The 19,695-nt window shown below is 37.8% G+C and overlaps 1 protein-coding gene across 1 annotated transcript in view; it reads right to left on the reverse strand.

The window, feature by feature from the left end:
* igsf3 (immunoglobulin superfamily, member 3) overlaps positions 1–19,695 on the reverse strand; it is a 153,181-nt gene that overhangs the window by 26,509 nt on the left and 106,977 nt on the right. Inside the window, exons 5-6 of the mRNA XM_079617521.1 lie at positions 15,833–16,240; positions 7,137–7,544 (exon numbers count right to left, since the gene is read on the reverse strand). Of these exons, the coding sequence (XP_079473647.1) occupies positions 7,137–7,544; positions 15,833–16,240 (816 nt within the window). The remainder of the gene's footprint in view (positions 1–7,136; positions 7,545–15,832; positions 16,241–19,695) is intronic.

Raw genomic sequence — 19,695 nt, forward strand, 5'->3', positions numbered from 1 at the left:
TTTGTCTTTTTATTTATTTATTATATTTAAATAATATATATATCTTTAATTTATTCAAATTTTTGTTCAGTTTTAGTTTTAGTACTTCAACCTTAACTTATTTACTTCAATTACCGGTAGTTACCCAGACAGCAATTTAGTTTGTTTAAGTTATGCATCTAATATTTATATTTTATTATACTTTATTTAGTTTTAGTTAACAATAGCATCAAGAGTTAAATGTTACTTTTTCATTTTGTAGTCAACTTACACTGAACTACTGACTAAGCTACTTAAAAACAAACAGAAGGCCCTTCCCAATTCACATACTTATGCACTATTCTATGCCGTTTTGCAGTATATGAAAAGCGCTATATAAATGCCTCATTCATTCATACACACTGAAAATTACAAAAAGAAAAAAGTGCACTTTAAATACCCGGGTGATGCCATTAGTTAACCCTAAAAAACAAAAAGTGGGGAATGTTGGACACTTCATGCACTCAACTGTTGCAGCTTCAGACTCTGATGTTGAATAACAAAATAACCATATAAAGTTCATACACTACACGGTTGAGTATAAGTGCATAAGTACATAATGCGTAATTTGAGACACAATTAGAATGTTAAAAGCACTGCATTGTGGGATCCAGTGTTCCTCTTAGTGATCAACTTATGATGAGTGTAGCAGGATGAAAATGACCCAATGATAATAATACATAAATGCATCTTGAATTGTTTTCAAATGTACCGTAGTACAGTGTGTTTAGTGTAGAAGTGAAACTCAATGAATTGGACAAAGCGGTAACAGTCTACACAACCTCATGCATTCTGTGTTATTCTATCTGGTTTAATACTTCCTGTATGACCCTTGTTGGAACAAAACCTTAAGGCAATTTATCTCGGATTTCAAAGCATCAGGTGGAATTTCCTGTCTCTCAGACATCAGTGTGTCAGACTGCCCAGCAGGAAGTCAAACATGGCAAACAAGCTCACAGGAATCTGGGCTCTCAGCCTGCCTTTACATCCACAACAACTCACACTTCACTTTAAAAGGACCTTCAGGTATATTTCAACTTCAGCTTCAGAATGTCAACAAAACTTACAATAATACAGGAAATATTAATGGCTAAAAAAGGCTTAAATAATTCACCCACAAATATAAATTGTGTCATTTACTCACCCTCATGTCGTTCCAAACATGTATGACTTCCTTTCCTCTGTGGAACATAAAGGGAGAAATTCTGAAGATCTGTACTGGCAAATCTTTTTAAGATTTAAAAAGGACAACTTATTCTTTTGAGTCAGACGTTTTTTTTTATTTAATCACCCTGATCTAGTTCTCCAGTTCAACTCGCTGACTAAATTATCCATATTTAGATGCTCAATAGAGGGGCAATATTCACTGTAAAGAATGTTATAGTTCTTGTGTATCAAATACTACTTTTTGTCTATCACATAGGTTAAAACATTAAACACCTATAGGCAACAGAAGGAATATTATGCTGCTGTCACTTTAAGAACTAATGCACAGACTTGTGTTTATCACATTTTTATAGTTTTTTGTCTGTCACATGGATTCAGAAAACGTTCAATACTTTTACGGTGCTTTTCTGTTTTTAAAAAGCTTGCAAGTTTTTTTTTTTTTTTTTTTTAAGGAGACGTCCATGGCTTCTAATTGCATGGAAAAGAACCAATTAAATTCTCCTTTTGTGTTCCATGGAAGAAATGAAGTCACACGTGTTTGTTGTTTGATCCTCCCTTAAAAGTTCCCCTGATAGACTCATGATAGCATCAGCAGCAATAAAACAAATATATTTCAGGAAGTTAAAGTCTAATAAGGAGTAAATTGGCAATGATGCTGGTAATACTGTCAATGCTAATAGAACTCATAATGGTGATGTTAATAGAACCAATTTGAGGATATTTTGATGCATTCAATATATTCCAAATGCATGACATTTTATATTGCATTTGTTTTTCTGTCTGTATCATTTGAGCCATCTCGCATTCAAAAAGGCATCACAAACACAAAAGCACAATCCTGTTTAGATAAGCTTTGTAACAAGGGAACCTCAGGCTGAAATGAGCTAGTGTACCTACAAGCAAGTCTCCAGCGGGCTGCACTGATTTGAGTGTTGCCGGAGGGCAGGGAGCAGGCCTGCGGGGGGAAAGCAGAGCATGTTTCTCCCCCAGGGTTGTCTTACAGCCATTAACTCCTGCCAAGTCCTCGCATTGATTCTTACTAAGGGGCTCAGCTCCACACCGGGTTAGACAACAGTTACAAACACAACTTGAAATGGAGAGATGGAAGGCAATGGTATGAGGTCTCATGCATCCAAACATTAAAACAAACTTTATGGCACATAGGGTCAAGGTTACAAATAATGTCAACAAAATATACATGTACACATACACCCACACTTGCATGCAAAAAAAAATAGAAAAAAATGGTGTGGAATAAACACATCTGCTGCTGTACTGACTAGTATGTAGAGAGACCATGGCTTGACAAAGGACAGACAGGAGTGTGTTTCCATGCCAGTGAGCTCTATGGAGACGATCTGGCTCAGAAATAAGAATGAGGAACATGTACACTACACCTCTGCCTCATTAGACAGAACTGCTGGGTGGCCGCTCCAGCTGGCACAACTGTGTTTTTGTCATGTAAAATCATAATAAGTTTTAGAATCTGTAAACAATCAATGAAGGTTTCAAAATCTTTTACATTTTTGTTTAATTACTAGATAGTGCCATTACAAGTGCAATTACTTTGGTTGATAAGAATAAATATACTGTGTGTATAAATATATTAATTAAGCAGCACAACCCTTTCAACAGTAATGATGAGTAGTTTGCCATCAGAGGAATAAATTACAGTTTTAATTGAATATACATTTCAATTTAATATATTTAAATATAATACACTTACTTTGGGTTTAATCGTAATAACATTATTTACAATGTTACTGTTTTGCTGTATTTCTGATCGAATAAAGGCAGCCTTGGTGAGCATAAGAGGCTTCTTTCAAAAACACACACACAAAAAATCGTACAGACCCCAAACTTTTGAATGTTAGTGTAAATAAATAATGAAATAAACAATACACTGGATACAATGAGTACAAATACCAATGCCAAACTGAATTTGTGGGTCAAAAGATGGGGTGCAATAAAAAATAAAAAATAAAAAAATCAATCAAATATTATTTCTGCATTAGCACTTGCAGTTTAAAAGCAGCATAACAAACTTTCTGCTCGTAGTACGGTGTACATTTAGGACATGCTCAGACCTCACTCATGATGAAGAAGCGTCATGCCTCACACTAAAAGGCTTCGGTCATTGGACAAAACAGCATCGCGCCTCAGACTGAAAGGCATCAGGTCTCAGGAAAAACAATGTCAGGTGTCAGGTCTCGTACAATTAGGCATCGGACCAAACAGCCTCAGACTAAAAGGCATCAGACAAAAAGGCATCGATGAAACGGACTCGAAATGCCCTGCCTCAATGTGACGTCACATGTCTAGATCAGCCCAATGTCGGCTTCCGATATAACGGGTGAAGGTCTCTGCACGTTACCGTCTTTCCGTGTGGTAGTTACTTCCATTTAAGCTTTTATCTGAGTCCATTTGATATCTGACTCCATTTGATCACAACCTCGAATTTAGGTTAGATTGCCAATTTGTTATTGGTCAATAATAGTTCAGCAATAAATTTGACTGTTCCATTTACCTCTTTATATTTGAGCTGTTCATATTAGGAAGCTATGTCACTCAGAGAACCTCACGCCTTGTTTAACGCGGGTCTAAAGCTCGCCAGCTTCGGTCACCAAACAGAGGTAATTGCTATATACTTGAGAGATCGTATAGCCCCCGTGATTGCATACACTTGGAATTAAAGTAACGTTTACTTCGGTATGGCCAGTACTACAGATACAGATATAAGTCAACGAACTTTACTTGTCTTATAATAGCTTTGGATTGGCCCATGCCGTGGTTTCCCATGTACAGTTATTTAAAGTAACATTAAATTAAAACAGAGGTAAGACACACCCAGATGTAGGTTGGTCAAGCAGCACTTTTGCTGGCCAAAACGAAAATTCACTTCTTGTCTTTGCAAAACACATACACTTGAATGAATGCCAAATTTTAGTCGTCACTAATCTGACGCAAAACTTGCGGTTACATACGAATCTGTTTAATATACTTGGGAAAACAATTTCAGAGTCAGTCAGAATAAAATCAAATGTAACAATTTATTATGTCAGGTAAATGTACCATACCAATGTCCTAATCAGTTAAAAGATAATAAATACAAAACATCAAATGCTCTGGAATAAAGAGAGAAGATGCGAACCTGACATTATAAAAGACATGATGCTGAGAGCCGGCATACACTCCGCATCGCGGGCTAATTTGAGTTACAAATCACCACAAGCCTTCTTCAGCATCTCCCTAAATACTCAGACCAAGGCAGAAACCTCTTTTCAAATGTAAATATGAGTTCACAGTGGGATTTGCATTAATCACCGTCCCAGACTTACTGAGGACAGAAGTTGATTTACATGGGGGCACACCCAGAGCAGTTAACAAGATATCTCTAAACTCTCCGTATTACCTTTTTGGTTTACTTCTGTGGAAATCAGACCTTTGTACCAGTCGCACAGAGATATTTCAAATGATACCAAACATGTATAATACTGTATGATAATTGTTCATATTAAACCATATAGATTTTTGGGTGAATTCAGGTAGGGATGGGTGAAGGGAATGATGTGTAAATTGGTAGGTGATCAACTCAAGTGTGACTGTGTCTCGAATGGGGATGGTAATATAGCAAGAGAGTTGTTAATTGCCTTTGTTTTCTCCGAGAGTAGCCCTCTCTTCCAGTTTCTCCAGTCTTACACATGCGCATGGTTTTCTTACTGGTTAAATTGTGTAGAACATGTCCCACTGAGATTATTTTGTACAGTACATTTGTATTATTTGTTAGTTTTATTTGCACGTTTAAAAAGTTAGCTAAATAACACATTGCAACTAGCTAGCTTGTATGTTGGCAAACTATCGTGAAGTTAAATAAATCTTTCAAGACTGTGTTACTGCTTCGTGTACAGAGGTTACACTAGGGAAACTGCTTAATTTCTCCTGACCAGTGTAACATTTACCGGTAATTAAAACTAAGAATAAAATTTCAAGTACAGCTTCTCTCTCTCTCTGCTTATTTTATTTATTTATTTAATGCTTGAATAATTAGCCTACATAAAGAACATTGCCAAGGGATTACATAAATACATACACACACACACACACACACACACACACACACACACACACACACACACACACACACACACACACACACACACACACACACGTTTTTTTCATGTTTGACTATAAAGCTGCTGCTTTAAAGTGATTTATTGTATAAAGTAGCCTACTATATAAATAAACGTGATGTGAATAGACTGCAGCGCTGAATTGCAGAGATGGTGCGAACATACACATCACTATGATCAGTTGCTTTATTAATTGCTGTCATTTTTGTTGTGTGCACAAATTTGTAGAAACGCTGCTCTCAGCAGCGTGGATGTTCTCAGGACGTTCACTAACAGTATATACCTGCAAAGGTATTTTCCACTTTGTTTTACCCCTAAGCAAAGAAGAAAAAGAACTTAACAGTGAATATATCGGGGCCTTGAGTCCGTTTCGTCCGATGCCTTTATGTCTGACGCCTTATTGTATGCGTCCGTTTCGTCCGATGCCTTTATGTCTGACGCCTTATTGTCTGCGTCCGTTTCGTCCGATGCCTTTTTGTCTGATGCCTTTTAGTCTGAGGCTGTTTGGTCCGATGCCTAATTGTACGAGACCTGACACCTGACATTGTTTTTCCTGAGACCTGAAGCCTTTCAGTCTGAGGCGCCATGCGGTTTTGTCCAATGACTGAAGCCTTTTAGTGTGAAGCATGACGCCTCTTCGTCATATGAGTGAGGTCTAAGGGATGTCGTAAAATGTACACCGTATCTGTGTCATTAATACTAATTTAAATGAGAAACCTTTTTAATTTACAATAAAATGTTAAAAAGTTTTTAAATAAAGGAATGTGTTCAATAAACATACTGTATTAGCCTTTTCTGTCCAATTTGTATCGAGGAAAAATGAAATTTCACTGGTATTGGTATTAACTACTGAAATGTTGGTATTGTGACAAGGCTATATTATGAATGTTGGTTCATTATGGGCACCGGCACAGGTCCATTTAACACTCTCTGTGTTGGTCAACCCGACCAAATGATTACATTGTGGAGACAAAATATCCCCACAAGGACAGTAAAACCTGAAATCACCACGTTGTGGGTACCAGACAGTGATCCCCAGAAGAAAAACAGCTTGAAAACTATACAAAATAATGTCTTAATGAAGGGTATGGATGATATAATTAGCTCAGTATAAAACAGCAGAAGTCAATGGAAAGTTCCACCATGATAGAAAAACAAACGTGTGTGTGTGTGAGGTCAGTGAGGAGGTCTTCCTTTTGCGAGTGACATTGTTCTGTCCGGGGATTGAAGTCCAGAGGGACTAAATTTAATGAGCTCCAATTTTTGTTCTAATGACCCCCACCCCCACCACCACCCCATTCATATTCTTCTCTTCTAATCGCTTTCTCTGGTGTGGAGGATATTAACAACCTCTTCTTTGCGCACTCCAGGCCATTAGGAAGGCCTGCCTCAGCTGCACACACACGCCAGTCATCTCAATTACTCTTATGAGCACACAGAGGCCAATATCTCGGGAAACACACACATGCAGACATGACAAAAGAGGGTGGAAGACTAGTGAGGGTGGAAGTTGTGAAACTAGGCCAGACTACAACATGGTGCATTATCAGTGAAATCTTTATTTCTGTAGTGACAGTAAAGTGTGAGTTGTCATCTGTGCTTCTTTATAATGCTTATGCTATTTTTTTTAAGGCTGGGGAGTGACTCCAGCAGTCTGCCATGAGCATACAAAGTTACAAACCCAAACCCTAAAGGGTGTCAGTGGAACTTATCTGTTATTTAGTGGCTTCGGAACAGTCATGGTCGTTTCTTGCCCTCCGTCAAGCAGCCAGGTAGCCTAACATGCACCTTTCCTGCGACAGAAGCGTTTTTTAGACTCACCAGGCTGCAGTACACTGATGCCCAGCGGGTTGGAGGTGCGGTTGGCCACCGTGCTCCAGGTGCCATCGTAATTCCTCCGATAAAGTAAGGCAGCACATTGGTACGTCCCGGCCTCCTTGCGTCCGGCTCGGGTGATGCTGAGACGGAAGTTGGTGTTAGTGGGTGTACGATCCACAGTGGTACGCGTGCCAAGGCCCAGCAGTTGATCGCCCCACTGCAGAGTGCCATCCCGCGTGAACGTCACCAAATCTCGGAACTCTCCATCGCCCTCTGCTGGCTGGAAGCGCCATGTGACCGCAGCAGGAACGTTGGGATTGTGCCGTGGCTTCACGATGCACTGTAGGTCAAACGAGTCACCAAACGTCACGCTGGGCGTACGAGAGGACGCCGATACAAAGAAGAAAGATTCTGGAACAAGAACAACAAAAGAGAATTCGTATAGCAATTACAAATATATCGTATAGCAATTATATATAGGCCTATATATATATCAACTCATCTAATCAGAACCGAAAGTCAGAACTATGCTTGTATGGTATTCATTTCCTTTTGTATTCGTTTTTTATTCTTTTGAAAGTGTACTACAATTAATAATACAATAGTTATTTTATTTATCTATTTCAAAGATGCCCAAACCTGGGCCCACAAATGCACACGTTAAATTAAGAAAAATCATGCTGCCAATTAAATTTCTGCTTTATTTGTCCATAAATGTGCGCGTCAATTTTTAACAAAGTTCATTTTTGCTTTCTTCCCCATGAAGTTGCAATATATTAGGCTTATGCGGGAATACACTGTGCTATTACTTGCCTTTTGTTTATTATGTGTTATGTAAGAGATACCGGTAATGTGCAATAAACAACAAAATAAACACTGACAGGATACAACAATATTACAGTAATATTAATATTGAACTGAATTTCACTTTTTTCCTATGCAATCAATAAATGAAACCTGAGATGGTGCCAGTTGCATTTGTATGAAACAAGATACATCTTTGCCATGGACAAGTGAATAGGTCCTTTAAAGGCAAGTCATTTCACTCTGCAGCCATTTAGTTGTTAATTTAATTATCATGCATAATTTAAAGATGGTTATTATTCCCTTTTTAATAATAGACTTAATTCATATTTGATTCAGTAAATGTTCAGTCACATGAAACACAAATCTACTTTACACATTTGTATATCATCATAATTTGTTCGTGAATTAATTTAAGCGTTTATTTAGTTTCCTAAATGTTCACGATTCTTTTCTTTTATATTTCATTTTATTATGTCAGTTTGAGTTTAAAAAGTAACTAAAACAATTAAAAACAGCAATAAAGTTTCATTGTACTATAAAACTGGAAATAAAACTGGATTAGTTAAGCAGATTGCTTAATGTTTTCAAATGATGAAATCATAAATAAGGGGAACCAATGTTAACCACTTTAAATTTAATTTAACAGTTTGATATAATGCAACTTTTACTTTCGGCCCACGGACCTCAATCAATTTAGATTTTTGGCCTTCGGTATGAAAAGTTTGGGTACTTCTACAGTATTAAGTAGCACAGTATATAATACACTATGTATGACAAATCATCTTGATCTTATAATAATAATAATAATTATTATTAATATTATTGTTATTATCACCATCATACATCTGTAATTACATTTACAGACCAGTTTTAACTGAATTGACAATAAATAAATTAAACAAATGAATAAATTGATTAATTTACTATGATGTAGGATTTTGGGCATATAGCATAATTCCCTAACGTGATGCTTTCTTAAAAAACAACAACAACAAAAAGAAATATTGGATAATAATAAAGATAAAAGTGTGTGCATTGCTACAATGCTTGTTTTTTTATATATATTCCACTGCAATATGATTGTCATTCTGTTTAAGTACTTATTCTCTCCAGTGGATCATCTATTTTTGTTTGACAGTAAAAACTGAGGTTCAGACCCAAGACCCAAGCCTGTCACACAAGTAAACACGATGAGAGAACTGCGGGTGACTTAATTGTGAATTTACTGAGTCTCTGAATCTACTAATGGGCATATAGACAACAAGATTATTCCCTGGCGTATTGCTACTGCATTGCTCATACTACACAATATCTTAGGAAAAATAAACTCATTACAAGGGAATGTTTTGTCTTTCCATTTGAAGAGGCAAATGGAAATTGCTGCATGAGATTTCCGGAACTTAAATAGTTTTCCCTGTGGAAGGGTAAAGCATCATTTGGCCACTTCTGAGTGTTTGCGCTTGATACGAATGACAGCAGCTGGAGGCCATACGGAGCCGGAGACGGCCAGATCCATTCCCAGCCTACCTGCCAGTGCCCGAATGATGCCACGCTGCTGGGCTGTAACAGAGGGCAGGTTAACGCAAAACCTGCTGGGCACAAGCTTTGCCCAGATCTTAGCAGTACCACAGGGCTCTGGCAAAGTTAAGGAAGTAAATTTCATTTGGTGAGCCTCTATGTCCTTCAATTATGCAAACTATTAAAGGAACGGGGCAGTAAAGTTAGATGTTTACATTATCAGACTACTCTGTCTGCATGCTAATAAGCCTCAAAGACTTCCTGGGAGAAATCCCAAAGTTCAGACGTTCACTGGGCTGAGAAAGGCTAGCAGGAGTTTGTTCTGTTTGGGAGGAAAGCTTGAGATCAGTAGAGTTAATCTACTCTGCGTTATTTTGATAAAATTTGGACAAGGTGACCTGTAGCACGCCAACTCAATCCTGCGGGCAGCAACCGAGGAACGCAGCCAAAAGGAGATTACACACACATCCCCTGTTTATTGAGCACATGCAAACTAATCCTGCAAGAAAGAAAAAATGTAGTAGGCTGCTGGATTCTCTTTTTTTTTTACATTTAATGAGCTCAGTTTTGCTCAGATATTGGAAAAAAATGTCTCAAACGAGGATTATTGGTGGATTTATAACAGTGTTTTCTGCAAAGTCATTCAGCAGCTAAAACTACTGTGCTATAGCAAAAGTAATCATATTTTCCCTGAGTTGTGAGATTGAAGTCAGAATTGAATGTGATCAGATAAAAAGATTGTGTACTATGAAATAATGCCAAGAAAACACATCTTTATATCGTGTTGTCTTAGCTGCACTAAAAAAACAAACATTAAGCAAGACTTGCGTGATCCAATTCAGGAAACGCACAAACTCAAACGTTTGAATAAATCTAAGGAATCCTTCACCAAATTAAACAATGAATCAATCACAAGTCAACTAACTCACTTTCAGTCACTAGGGATGGGCGATACCACTTATATTCTTTCAGATCTGATGCCAAGTGTCATTAATGGCATTATTGATCCTAACACCAATGGAGAGATTTTGTGATTTCTGGCAATAAAATGGGTAATGATTGTTATATCAAATAATACAAAAACTCATTAACCTATAGCCTAATACATCACGTTTAGCTAGATTGTTATTTAATGGACTGAAATAACTCCAGATGAAGCTAGTTTTCTCTGTCATTACCTCACGTAAGCACCTACTTGTTTGAGCGTACTCATTTTCAGATAAGCATAAGGAGAAATAGTGCCTAAACAAACATTTACACTATTATATTTTTAAAGGGAAAGTTCACCCATCTTTTTTTCACCCATCATGTCGTTCCAAATCAGTATGACTTTATTTCTTCTATGGAACGTAAAAGGAGAAAATCTGAAGAAAATTTGAGAAATGTTTATGTCCATACAAAAGGAAATCAAAGGTCAACAAAACTTTGGTTACATTCCTCAAAATATTATTTTATATTCCGCAGAACAAATAAAGTCATACATGTTTGGCACAACATGAGGGGGCGAGTCAAAGTCAACAGACATCCTTTAAAACATTGACATTTACTACTAAAATAGCACAAACGAAAACAACAAAGTTTATTGGATGATTAGACGTGGAAAGAAGAGAGAGAAATGAACAGAGGAGATTCTGAAAAATATAGGACAGGCTTTGAGCATGTGTGACTCACAGATCTCCAAAGAATGATAGGACGTTTATGAAGATTGATAAGAGAAGAAGGCATTTTAAAGGCATGCGTTTCATGTTTTGATGGATTCCAGTGCTTTAGTCTCTTGTCTTGTACAGTAAACACATGTTTAGAAACGGCTTCCTATCCATCCAGTGTTTGACTGCAGACAGCAGGGAACCATGATCAATGCCATCTTCTCTAGAGTGCAGGGCTATTGGACACATGCTGAGAGTGATTCTTTATGGAAACACTAACACAACAGCTTTCACATATACACAACCTTTCTCAAATTCCCACATTTTTCCCACTGTTACTTTGTGTGATCCACTGCACACAGTTTTAATAACTAATCAATGATCACAGGAACAATCACGACACCTGAAGAAGTGGGGAAAAGGGCAGCATGAGCTGCCGTCTGAGAGGAGCGAGCCCAGGCAGACAGAGCTGTATTGTGTTTGATTATTCCAGACGCACAGGCATGCTCAGAAAAAACATGTGGCGTACACCCACCCTCACGCACAGTGGGAATAGAGATTTCAAATCTAGTAGCCTGACACAAGGGCAGGCTTCAGTCGGCCTCTGGATGCCTTTTCACGTCAAGAATCGGCCCTCTACAACTGGCTGTTACTGCGGTTTCTTCTCTTTGCTGTTAAACTGTTTATAACGGATATCTAATCCAAATTCTTCCTTTCTGTAAACGAGTATTATTAGTTAAATTGTATGGTTCATAATAAGGTAATAAACCTTTCAGAAAACGCATGAAAGCAAAGGAAATCTGCGGTCCATTCCACAAGCCATCAGGATGGACGTGAAACTTATAGGGTCCGGGTACATTTTTAAAACGTTTAATTTTTTATTTTTAAGAAGTCTCTCATGCTCATCAAGGTTGCATTTACATAAATGTGATACAGTAAAAATAGGAATATTCTGAAGAAATTATTACATTTCTAAATAAAAGTATTATTTATATGAAAGCAAAGCTGAATTTTCAGTCTTCAGTGACACATTCCTTCAGAAATAGTTATAATATGCTAATGGCGTGCTTAAGAAAGAATTATCAGTGTTAAAAACAGTGGCACTGCTCACTATTTTTACTCATTTTTTACTAAAAGGATTCTTTGATGAATAGAAACTTCAAAAGAACAGTATTTATTTCAAATAGAAAACGTTTGTAAATTTATAAATGTCTTAACTGTCACTTTTGATCAATTTAACTCATCATTCTTGAATAAAAGTATTAATTTCTTTAAAAAATAAAAACAGCGCTTTGAAGACATGGAATTTGAGCAGACACTACAACTACACTGCGTATTATGACGCACAGTTGCACAGTCCATGGCATCTTTAAAAAAAAAAACATAATTCAACAAATAATACACCTGAAATATAAAAATATCCAACTTACTCCACTTTACTGCAATGCTGCATTCCTGCAGATTTAAAGTTTGCATTCTTTTAATTCAGCTAAGAGATCACGCAATAACCTATTCTTCTTCTATTGGTCACATGTATTTACGTGAATTCGCAGGTCAGAGTTCACCTTCGGTTCACCCGTCTCTTACATTTGCATGTGTACGAATGGAAGTCAATGGAATGAAGATTGTAGTGTGATCGTCTCTTTAACCCCAAACTTTTGAATGGTAGTGGACATGAAAATAGACATCTGCATTTTATATTTTAGGAAGACAATACAGGTAGACCACACTCTCAAACACAGCTATTCCCTCAGAGACTTAAAGCGGGCAGAGTTTGTTTGTTTGTTATTCAAATCACCAAAAGTAAAGAAAAAGTTTCTCACAAATATCTCACCTAATCATCTAAAATAGTGTACTCACGGACAGATGTACCATTAAACCTAAAAATGTATATTTATCCGTCATCCAATTAGCATGCTGGGAGCTCTAACTGCTTTCATAGCAATAAAAAAAAAAAGTAAATTGTGGCAGAATGTGTGTCTGGGCTCACCTCTGGGTGTCATGTGTAACCCAGCCAAACGATTCCACCACTACATGGTGGCCTGCAGCCAGTCAGCACCCATACCACTGCCAGACACTAATGAGCATGTTAAGACACTCTCAGCAGAATAACTCCATAAACTGGGCCCTGCTTCACACCCCGTCCTGATCATTCATCCATACAGTCACCCAGAGTCAATGCTGGAAAACACAACACTGCTATTTTTACTCACCACCACCACCAACACACCTGTCAAAAGGCAGGAGCAAAGGACACATACACTGTCTAAGCCACACGGACACATAAGAGTGACTATCACATGATCACGTGCACATCATACTCAAACAAAGTGACTCCTGCTGCATCACACTTGGAGAAGTCTGTACTTTACTCTGTAAAGGCAAAGCAGTTGACATGAAGAGCATCACACTGCTACTCTTTGAGCTTAAAATCAAAAGCAGAGCTGATGAAACACTTCAACAAAGCTGATCCAGACAGCAGAGGAAGTAAAAATGATCAATGTCAATCGCAGAGGAGGAGAATAGATATAAATAATTAAGAGGAATAAATCAAATAAAAAAGATGTGTCTTTGTCATCTCATCAAAGCTTCGATACGCAGAAAACATTAAGACTGGATGCTGGATAATATTCCCAAACTTAAAGCTTCGACAAATGACTTTCCCAATCCTTTGTGATTACCACATACTGTACTGTACATGGAACCACATCCCAAATTATAAATTATACATTTTTATTTAAAGGTACACTGTGTAGTTTTTAAAGTGTGTTATTAGCTAAAATCAATGTCTTTATTCATAAATATGTCCTCAATGGTGTACAATTATCCTCGTAGGTGAATAATTTTTTATCTTTATTTACATGGGAGAGAGGTAACTCCACCAAGGCTTCCATGTCGTTCCGCCATCTTGAAAAACTATAATAGCAGAGAGAGACAAAAAGCACTAGGCTACCTCAACGCGTTAAACCAAAGTTGCCCCTTAGCCTCTGTCCATCATGGCCTCCTAATCATCCCCATATACTGATTGGCTTCATTACGTCTCCTCTCCACCAGTAAGCTGGTGTGTGGTGAGCGTTCTGGTGCAATATGGCTGCCGTCGCATCATCCAGGTGGATGCTGCACATTGGTGTTGGTTGAGGAGATTCCCCCCTTCCAAATGTAAAGCGCTTTGAGGTCCCAGAAAAAGCGCTTTATAAATGTAACAATTTATTATTATTATTATTATTAAAAGTAATATATATATAAATAAACGAATACACACCATTAGAAATTGCTATGCTAAAAAAAAGAGCTACGTTTTACTGCTTTCTAGAGAAAGACTATAAATTACTGACTTACAGATGTTTCTTCAAACCAAGTTGGAATAGAAGTATTTGAAGTATAAAAAAGTTACACACTTCACATTCAAAGCAGAAGACATATTGTATGTTATCAAGAACGGATCAAGTATCTTTTCTAAAAACCACTCATTGTCACGCAACACACGCTGTCACACAATGTGTTTATTTAGAGCATCTGCCAGCTTGCTATTCAGTCATGTTTTTGTTTTCTGCCATGTGCAAGCATGTGCGTGTGTGTGTGTTCTCATTACACACACAGTTAAAGTGCAGACTGGGAAGTCACGGCTATTGATTGTGATGGAAAGCTGACAGACAGCGTGTCCCACTGCGCTACATGAATATGATGCTACAGTATGTAAGCATGATCATGACTGAGCGATTGACTTCATATAGAGGATCCAGCTTTACAGCGCACATGCCACTTCAACATTCACTTACTCTACTTGAGTGAGTACATTTTCCTGTCACTGTGTGAGCTCAAGTGTGAGTTTGCATATGCTTGTGTGTATTAAGCAGAAAACAATAGAATATTTATGATGTCATAAATATGACGTGTTGCTGACAGTAAAAATACACTGCATGAGTACAAATATACTATATATGCAAATACGGTGTCAGGAATTTACTTTATATGAAGGATTTGTCCCCTGCCTGGTGTGTATTGTGGAAACTGTGATATATATATTTTTCTGGTTTCTTTGATGAAAGAAAGTCTCAGCATTTATTTGAAATAGAAATCTTTTGCAACATTATATGGGCCAGATTTACTAATAGCTTACATCAGCGCAAACCCTCTTTTGGCCTTAAAAAATAACTGTCAGGATTTATTTACTGAAGACACGCAGTGAAAAATTAGCGCTGAAAAGATGTGGACAGGGTTATTTTTGCGGCTGACCTTATTGCATATGCATTTGTAGGAGTTTCCCTTTCAGACACACACAATTTATGGGAGGAGAATATTTAAATGATTCATGCATGGTTATTTACTAAGGTTTGCACTCATCAATTTACTGGTACTTGCGCCATTATTTACCGACCAAAAAAGCATGTCTTATTGCATTTCTAAGCATTAAATAATAAGCATTTCTAAGCATGTCTAGAATTGATCCAGCTGCGTCTGTGTTCTTTAATTTGTGCGTCGTCAGTAGATCATGTGCAGAACTTTCCACTCCCATCGGCGCTTTTTTGGAATTGCGCTCACGCTAATTTGCCCTGTTTAGTATATCCGTGCCTAAATGTCTTCAAAGTCTTTTGAAAGTCTGATTGAATTAATATCTTGCTGAAAAAATATCTTACAGACCCCAAGACACACACACACACACACACACACACACACACACACACACACACACCTTTCTTTCCCCTCAAACTGTGTATGTGGTCTTACCAACTGATTTTACTGTAGTGGTCTTGATGGCGGATTCTTCTCCAATCTGCTGCCAAATCCAGTCAGGTGCAGTTCCACTCTGTGACCACTCGGTGGCGCTGCATTTGTACTGGCCCTCATCTGTGGGGAAGGCATTATACAGGAACAGGGTGAATGTGTCGGGCCGAACCCGCTCCACCCGAACCTCTCCATAGCTGCTGCGCTCCCTAAAAGTGGGCCCAGGAGTGACCGTGCCCTCACGATCCACAGAAGCCACGTTCACGGCAGGACCCGCGTCCTCCTTATCCGTCCACTGCCACATCACTGACAGGGGACCCAGGGTGTTGCTAACAACGCAGGTCAGCTGTATGGTCTCCCCCTCCATAATCTCTGAAGAGTTACTGGATAACGACACAGTGATGTTGCTTCCTATGAGAGACAGACAAACAAGAGTGGAAATTAGACATTGTTCTTTGGAAACATGACACTAGTGCTAGTTTATCATGATAATTGTAGAGTAAATTTACATGATGTATGAGTGAATTACTCATGACAAGCTGTACAAGAAACTCCACAAATTCTCATTGGGTGAAAATTGAAAGTACTTTTAAAGTCCTCCTGCACTGCACTCAATAATTGTATCCCTTAAAACTCATCTTTACAAATCAAAATGACATATTTCAACGCATTTTATGTATTGCTCTCTAGAACGTCGGATAACGGTAATTAATTTGATTACCCTTTGGCTTGACTGTTATCAAACAGCTTATATTGCTAATGTTACACAATCCATGTTCCCGTTCACCATCAGCCAGACAATTGCCTTCTAAAAATCAGCATCCTTAGAAATGCTACAAACATAAAGACATATACTTCATCATAACATCATATACATTATTCACCCGCTAAATTGCTATATCTACCCAATTTTTTCTGTCCCTTTTTAAAGGTATCTTGTGCTCACTGTGTTAAAATTCCCACAGAGCATGATAGAATGATAGGAAAAACCCTGCCCCGCACGTTGATGGGATTAGTTGCATGTTTGTGACGGTATAGGAAACAGGGGCGGTTTCAAACTGCAGTTTTCACAGTTTGGTTCACTGCAGTTTTAAGGAGTTAATATGGTTTGCTCGTTTGCATATGGTTTGTCTTAAAGTATATTAAAACACCACATAGAGCACATAAGCAAAATTAAAAACTTGATTTTGACCACAGGGAAAGTACACAAGAACACCATTTTCTGTGTATGCATTATAGGTGAACAACCCCTATCTACTTGAATGAAGAAAGCAGTTTACCGATACATTTAATTAACACATCCAATTAGCAATACATTTGTATCATCCGCTTAGTTTCTTTAGCTCAATTGCAGGCTGGTCAAGCTAATGCACATTCTAGAGCAATATGATGAGGTGATTCCTTTACTAATGAGGCAACACGTTCATTCTACCCGAAAGGTCAGCACTTCAGTTTCTCTCAATAATTTACCACGCTGTTTTCTCATCTTATACTGTCTCTATAGTTGTGAGTCAGTGAGTCAGAAAACACACTGCAAATGGATGCTGATAATACATGAAGCAGAAACACACAGTTCCAGCTCACCAACAGGTTCCTTTGAGTTCTACTGGACAGTGTATTTTTTCATTCATTTTCTTCACATTCATTCTAAAAAGATGTACGACATGACCTAGCCACCCAGATGAATCACACAACTACCAGACTAGATTCAAAGTAATAATAAAAAATTAAGTCAGAAAAAAGTATAGTAAACAGTTAAACTCTATTTATATTTAAACTGTAATTTATTTATGTGATGCCAAGCTGATTAAGAGTACAGTAAGAATAAATCTGCAATGGTTTATGGGAGTGGGCTTAAGTCTATTGGGCTGCATCTCTTTAATTTAAAGAATTCTTTTTGATTGAAGTTGAAAGTGGCTTCTACAGAACATAAAACAATTTGACAACCTTTGAGCTCATGTTAGGTATGAAAGGTTTATACCGCATCTTTCTGTCACGCTCTACAGCAGGCAAGGCCTCAGACTAGCAGGACTTTTAGGGTAGTTTTCTCATCAAGAGGTCTAGAGCCTGAGAGATCTTGTACTGTAAGTATGAGTGTAGATCAAAGCCTTCGTAGACATCTCGACAGGGATTTCACACCACCACATCCCTATAAAAGCAGTGTGTGATAAAACAAAAAATAGGACTTTAAAGAGACAAAGTTTGCACCCTTCCCATGGGTCACCCGAGCCTCCCTTCAGAAAGAGGCTGTAGCAGAACTTCTTGAGAAGAAAACCGCCATGACCAATCGGGTAAGGAACACAAGAGGCTTTGAATTCATGCATAACAAAAGCGAAACATCTGGGGATGAAACCTCTTCAATTGCTAATGTGCTCCTTTTCTCAGAGGACATGAAATAGAAGTTTACACAATGATCAGCTGGAGTACAGTGTATGTGCCGTCGCCCAACCTAGTCTCGCATGTTGTCTGAAAGACCTACTTAGATAGTTGGTGTGGCCTTGATCTTGATCAGCCTTGAGAGAGAGAGAGAGAGAGAGAGAGATGCTGTAGCTATCAATCTACTGTTCTAATAACCCTGCAAATATTGCACATGGTCTTCTACAAGGGGAAAGAAAAAAAGGAAGAAAAAAAAGAAAAGAAAAAAAGAACAGAGAAAAAGAAAAAAAGAAAGCTGTAATAATTTCAACCTTTCCAAGGGTCTTTTCCCTTTTTCTACAGGCCAATTCACACCAAAGACAATAGTGATAACTATATTAGCATCCAAACCAACAGATGATAACATTGTTTATTAAAAGCACGTTATGCAGTTGTCATCTGTCACTTTAAATGCTCGAGCTCTTTAAACTAGTGGATTTTGATCGTTTGTCAATGTTTTTTTTGTTCATTAGCAGGAAAAAATAGTTCTGAAAGTGATTATAACAATATTGTTTCTCTGTGCAGTTATTATAGTTGTGGTGTGGACACTGCTTTTTTTAAAACGCTTGTTATAGTCATCATCCTGGATGTAAACAGGCCTGTTCAACAAAAATGACAATTGTGTCAATTTACCTTTATGTTGCTCCAAACCTGTATGATTTTGTTTTCTGTGAAAGATGAAAGATGATATTTCAAATAATGTTTTTGTCCATACGATGAAAGTCCATGAGGTCTAAAACAACAACATTGGACCCCATTGACTTTCATTGTATAGACAAAAAACACAAAGACGTCTTTCTTTTATGTTCCACAGAAAAAATAAAGTCATACATGTTTGGAACAATGTTAAGGCTAATAAATGATGACATAATTTACATTTCCAAGTCCCATGGTGAAAATTAAGCTTTTAAATGTTGTTTATATGTCTATGTTTTTAATATGTTTTAAAAGGTACACTGTGTAGGAATTTCTCCCATCTATCGGTGAAATTGTATTTTGCATTCAAACGAATAGTGCTCTCTAGCGCCTCGCATTTTCAAATGCGTGTTGCAACTACGGTAGCCGTTATGTACCAGGAAGAAGCTATGACAACAGAAGGAGTGATTTCCCTCAACCTATAGAATCTGATAGGACCGTTGCTGAAAGGGGCTGAATCGGGTGGCCAAGGTCCAAGCAGAACAGATGTATTCCTCCTAACCTCTTTGATTAACCTCCTCTCCCCCATCTAGCTCTCATCAACTCCGTGAGCCCAGTTGTGGTTTCTTTGCCTGGGGACAGTCACATCCACCTTAGGGATCTATCAAGGCTGTGCTGATGGCGACGGTATTCCCACCATCATTTCATGCTTGTTAGACTTGGTTTTTCGAGTAGCTCTAGTTTGAAATGCAATGCTATTTCAAGGGCTTTCAGGACTCCACAAAACGAGTTGTGGAAAAAAAGATGTGCATTAA

The sequence above is a fragment of the Phoxinus phoxinus genome, assembly GCF_949152265.1.
Source record: "Phoxinus phoxinus genome assembly, chromosome: 7".
Classification (NCBI taxonomy): domain Eukaryota; kingdom Metazoa; phylum Chordata; class Actinopteri; order Cypriniformes; family Leuciscidae; genus Phoxinus; species Phoxinus phoxinus.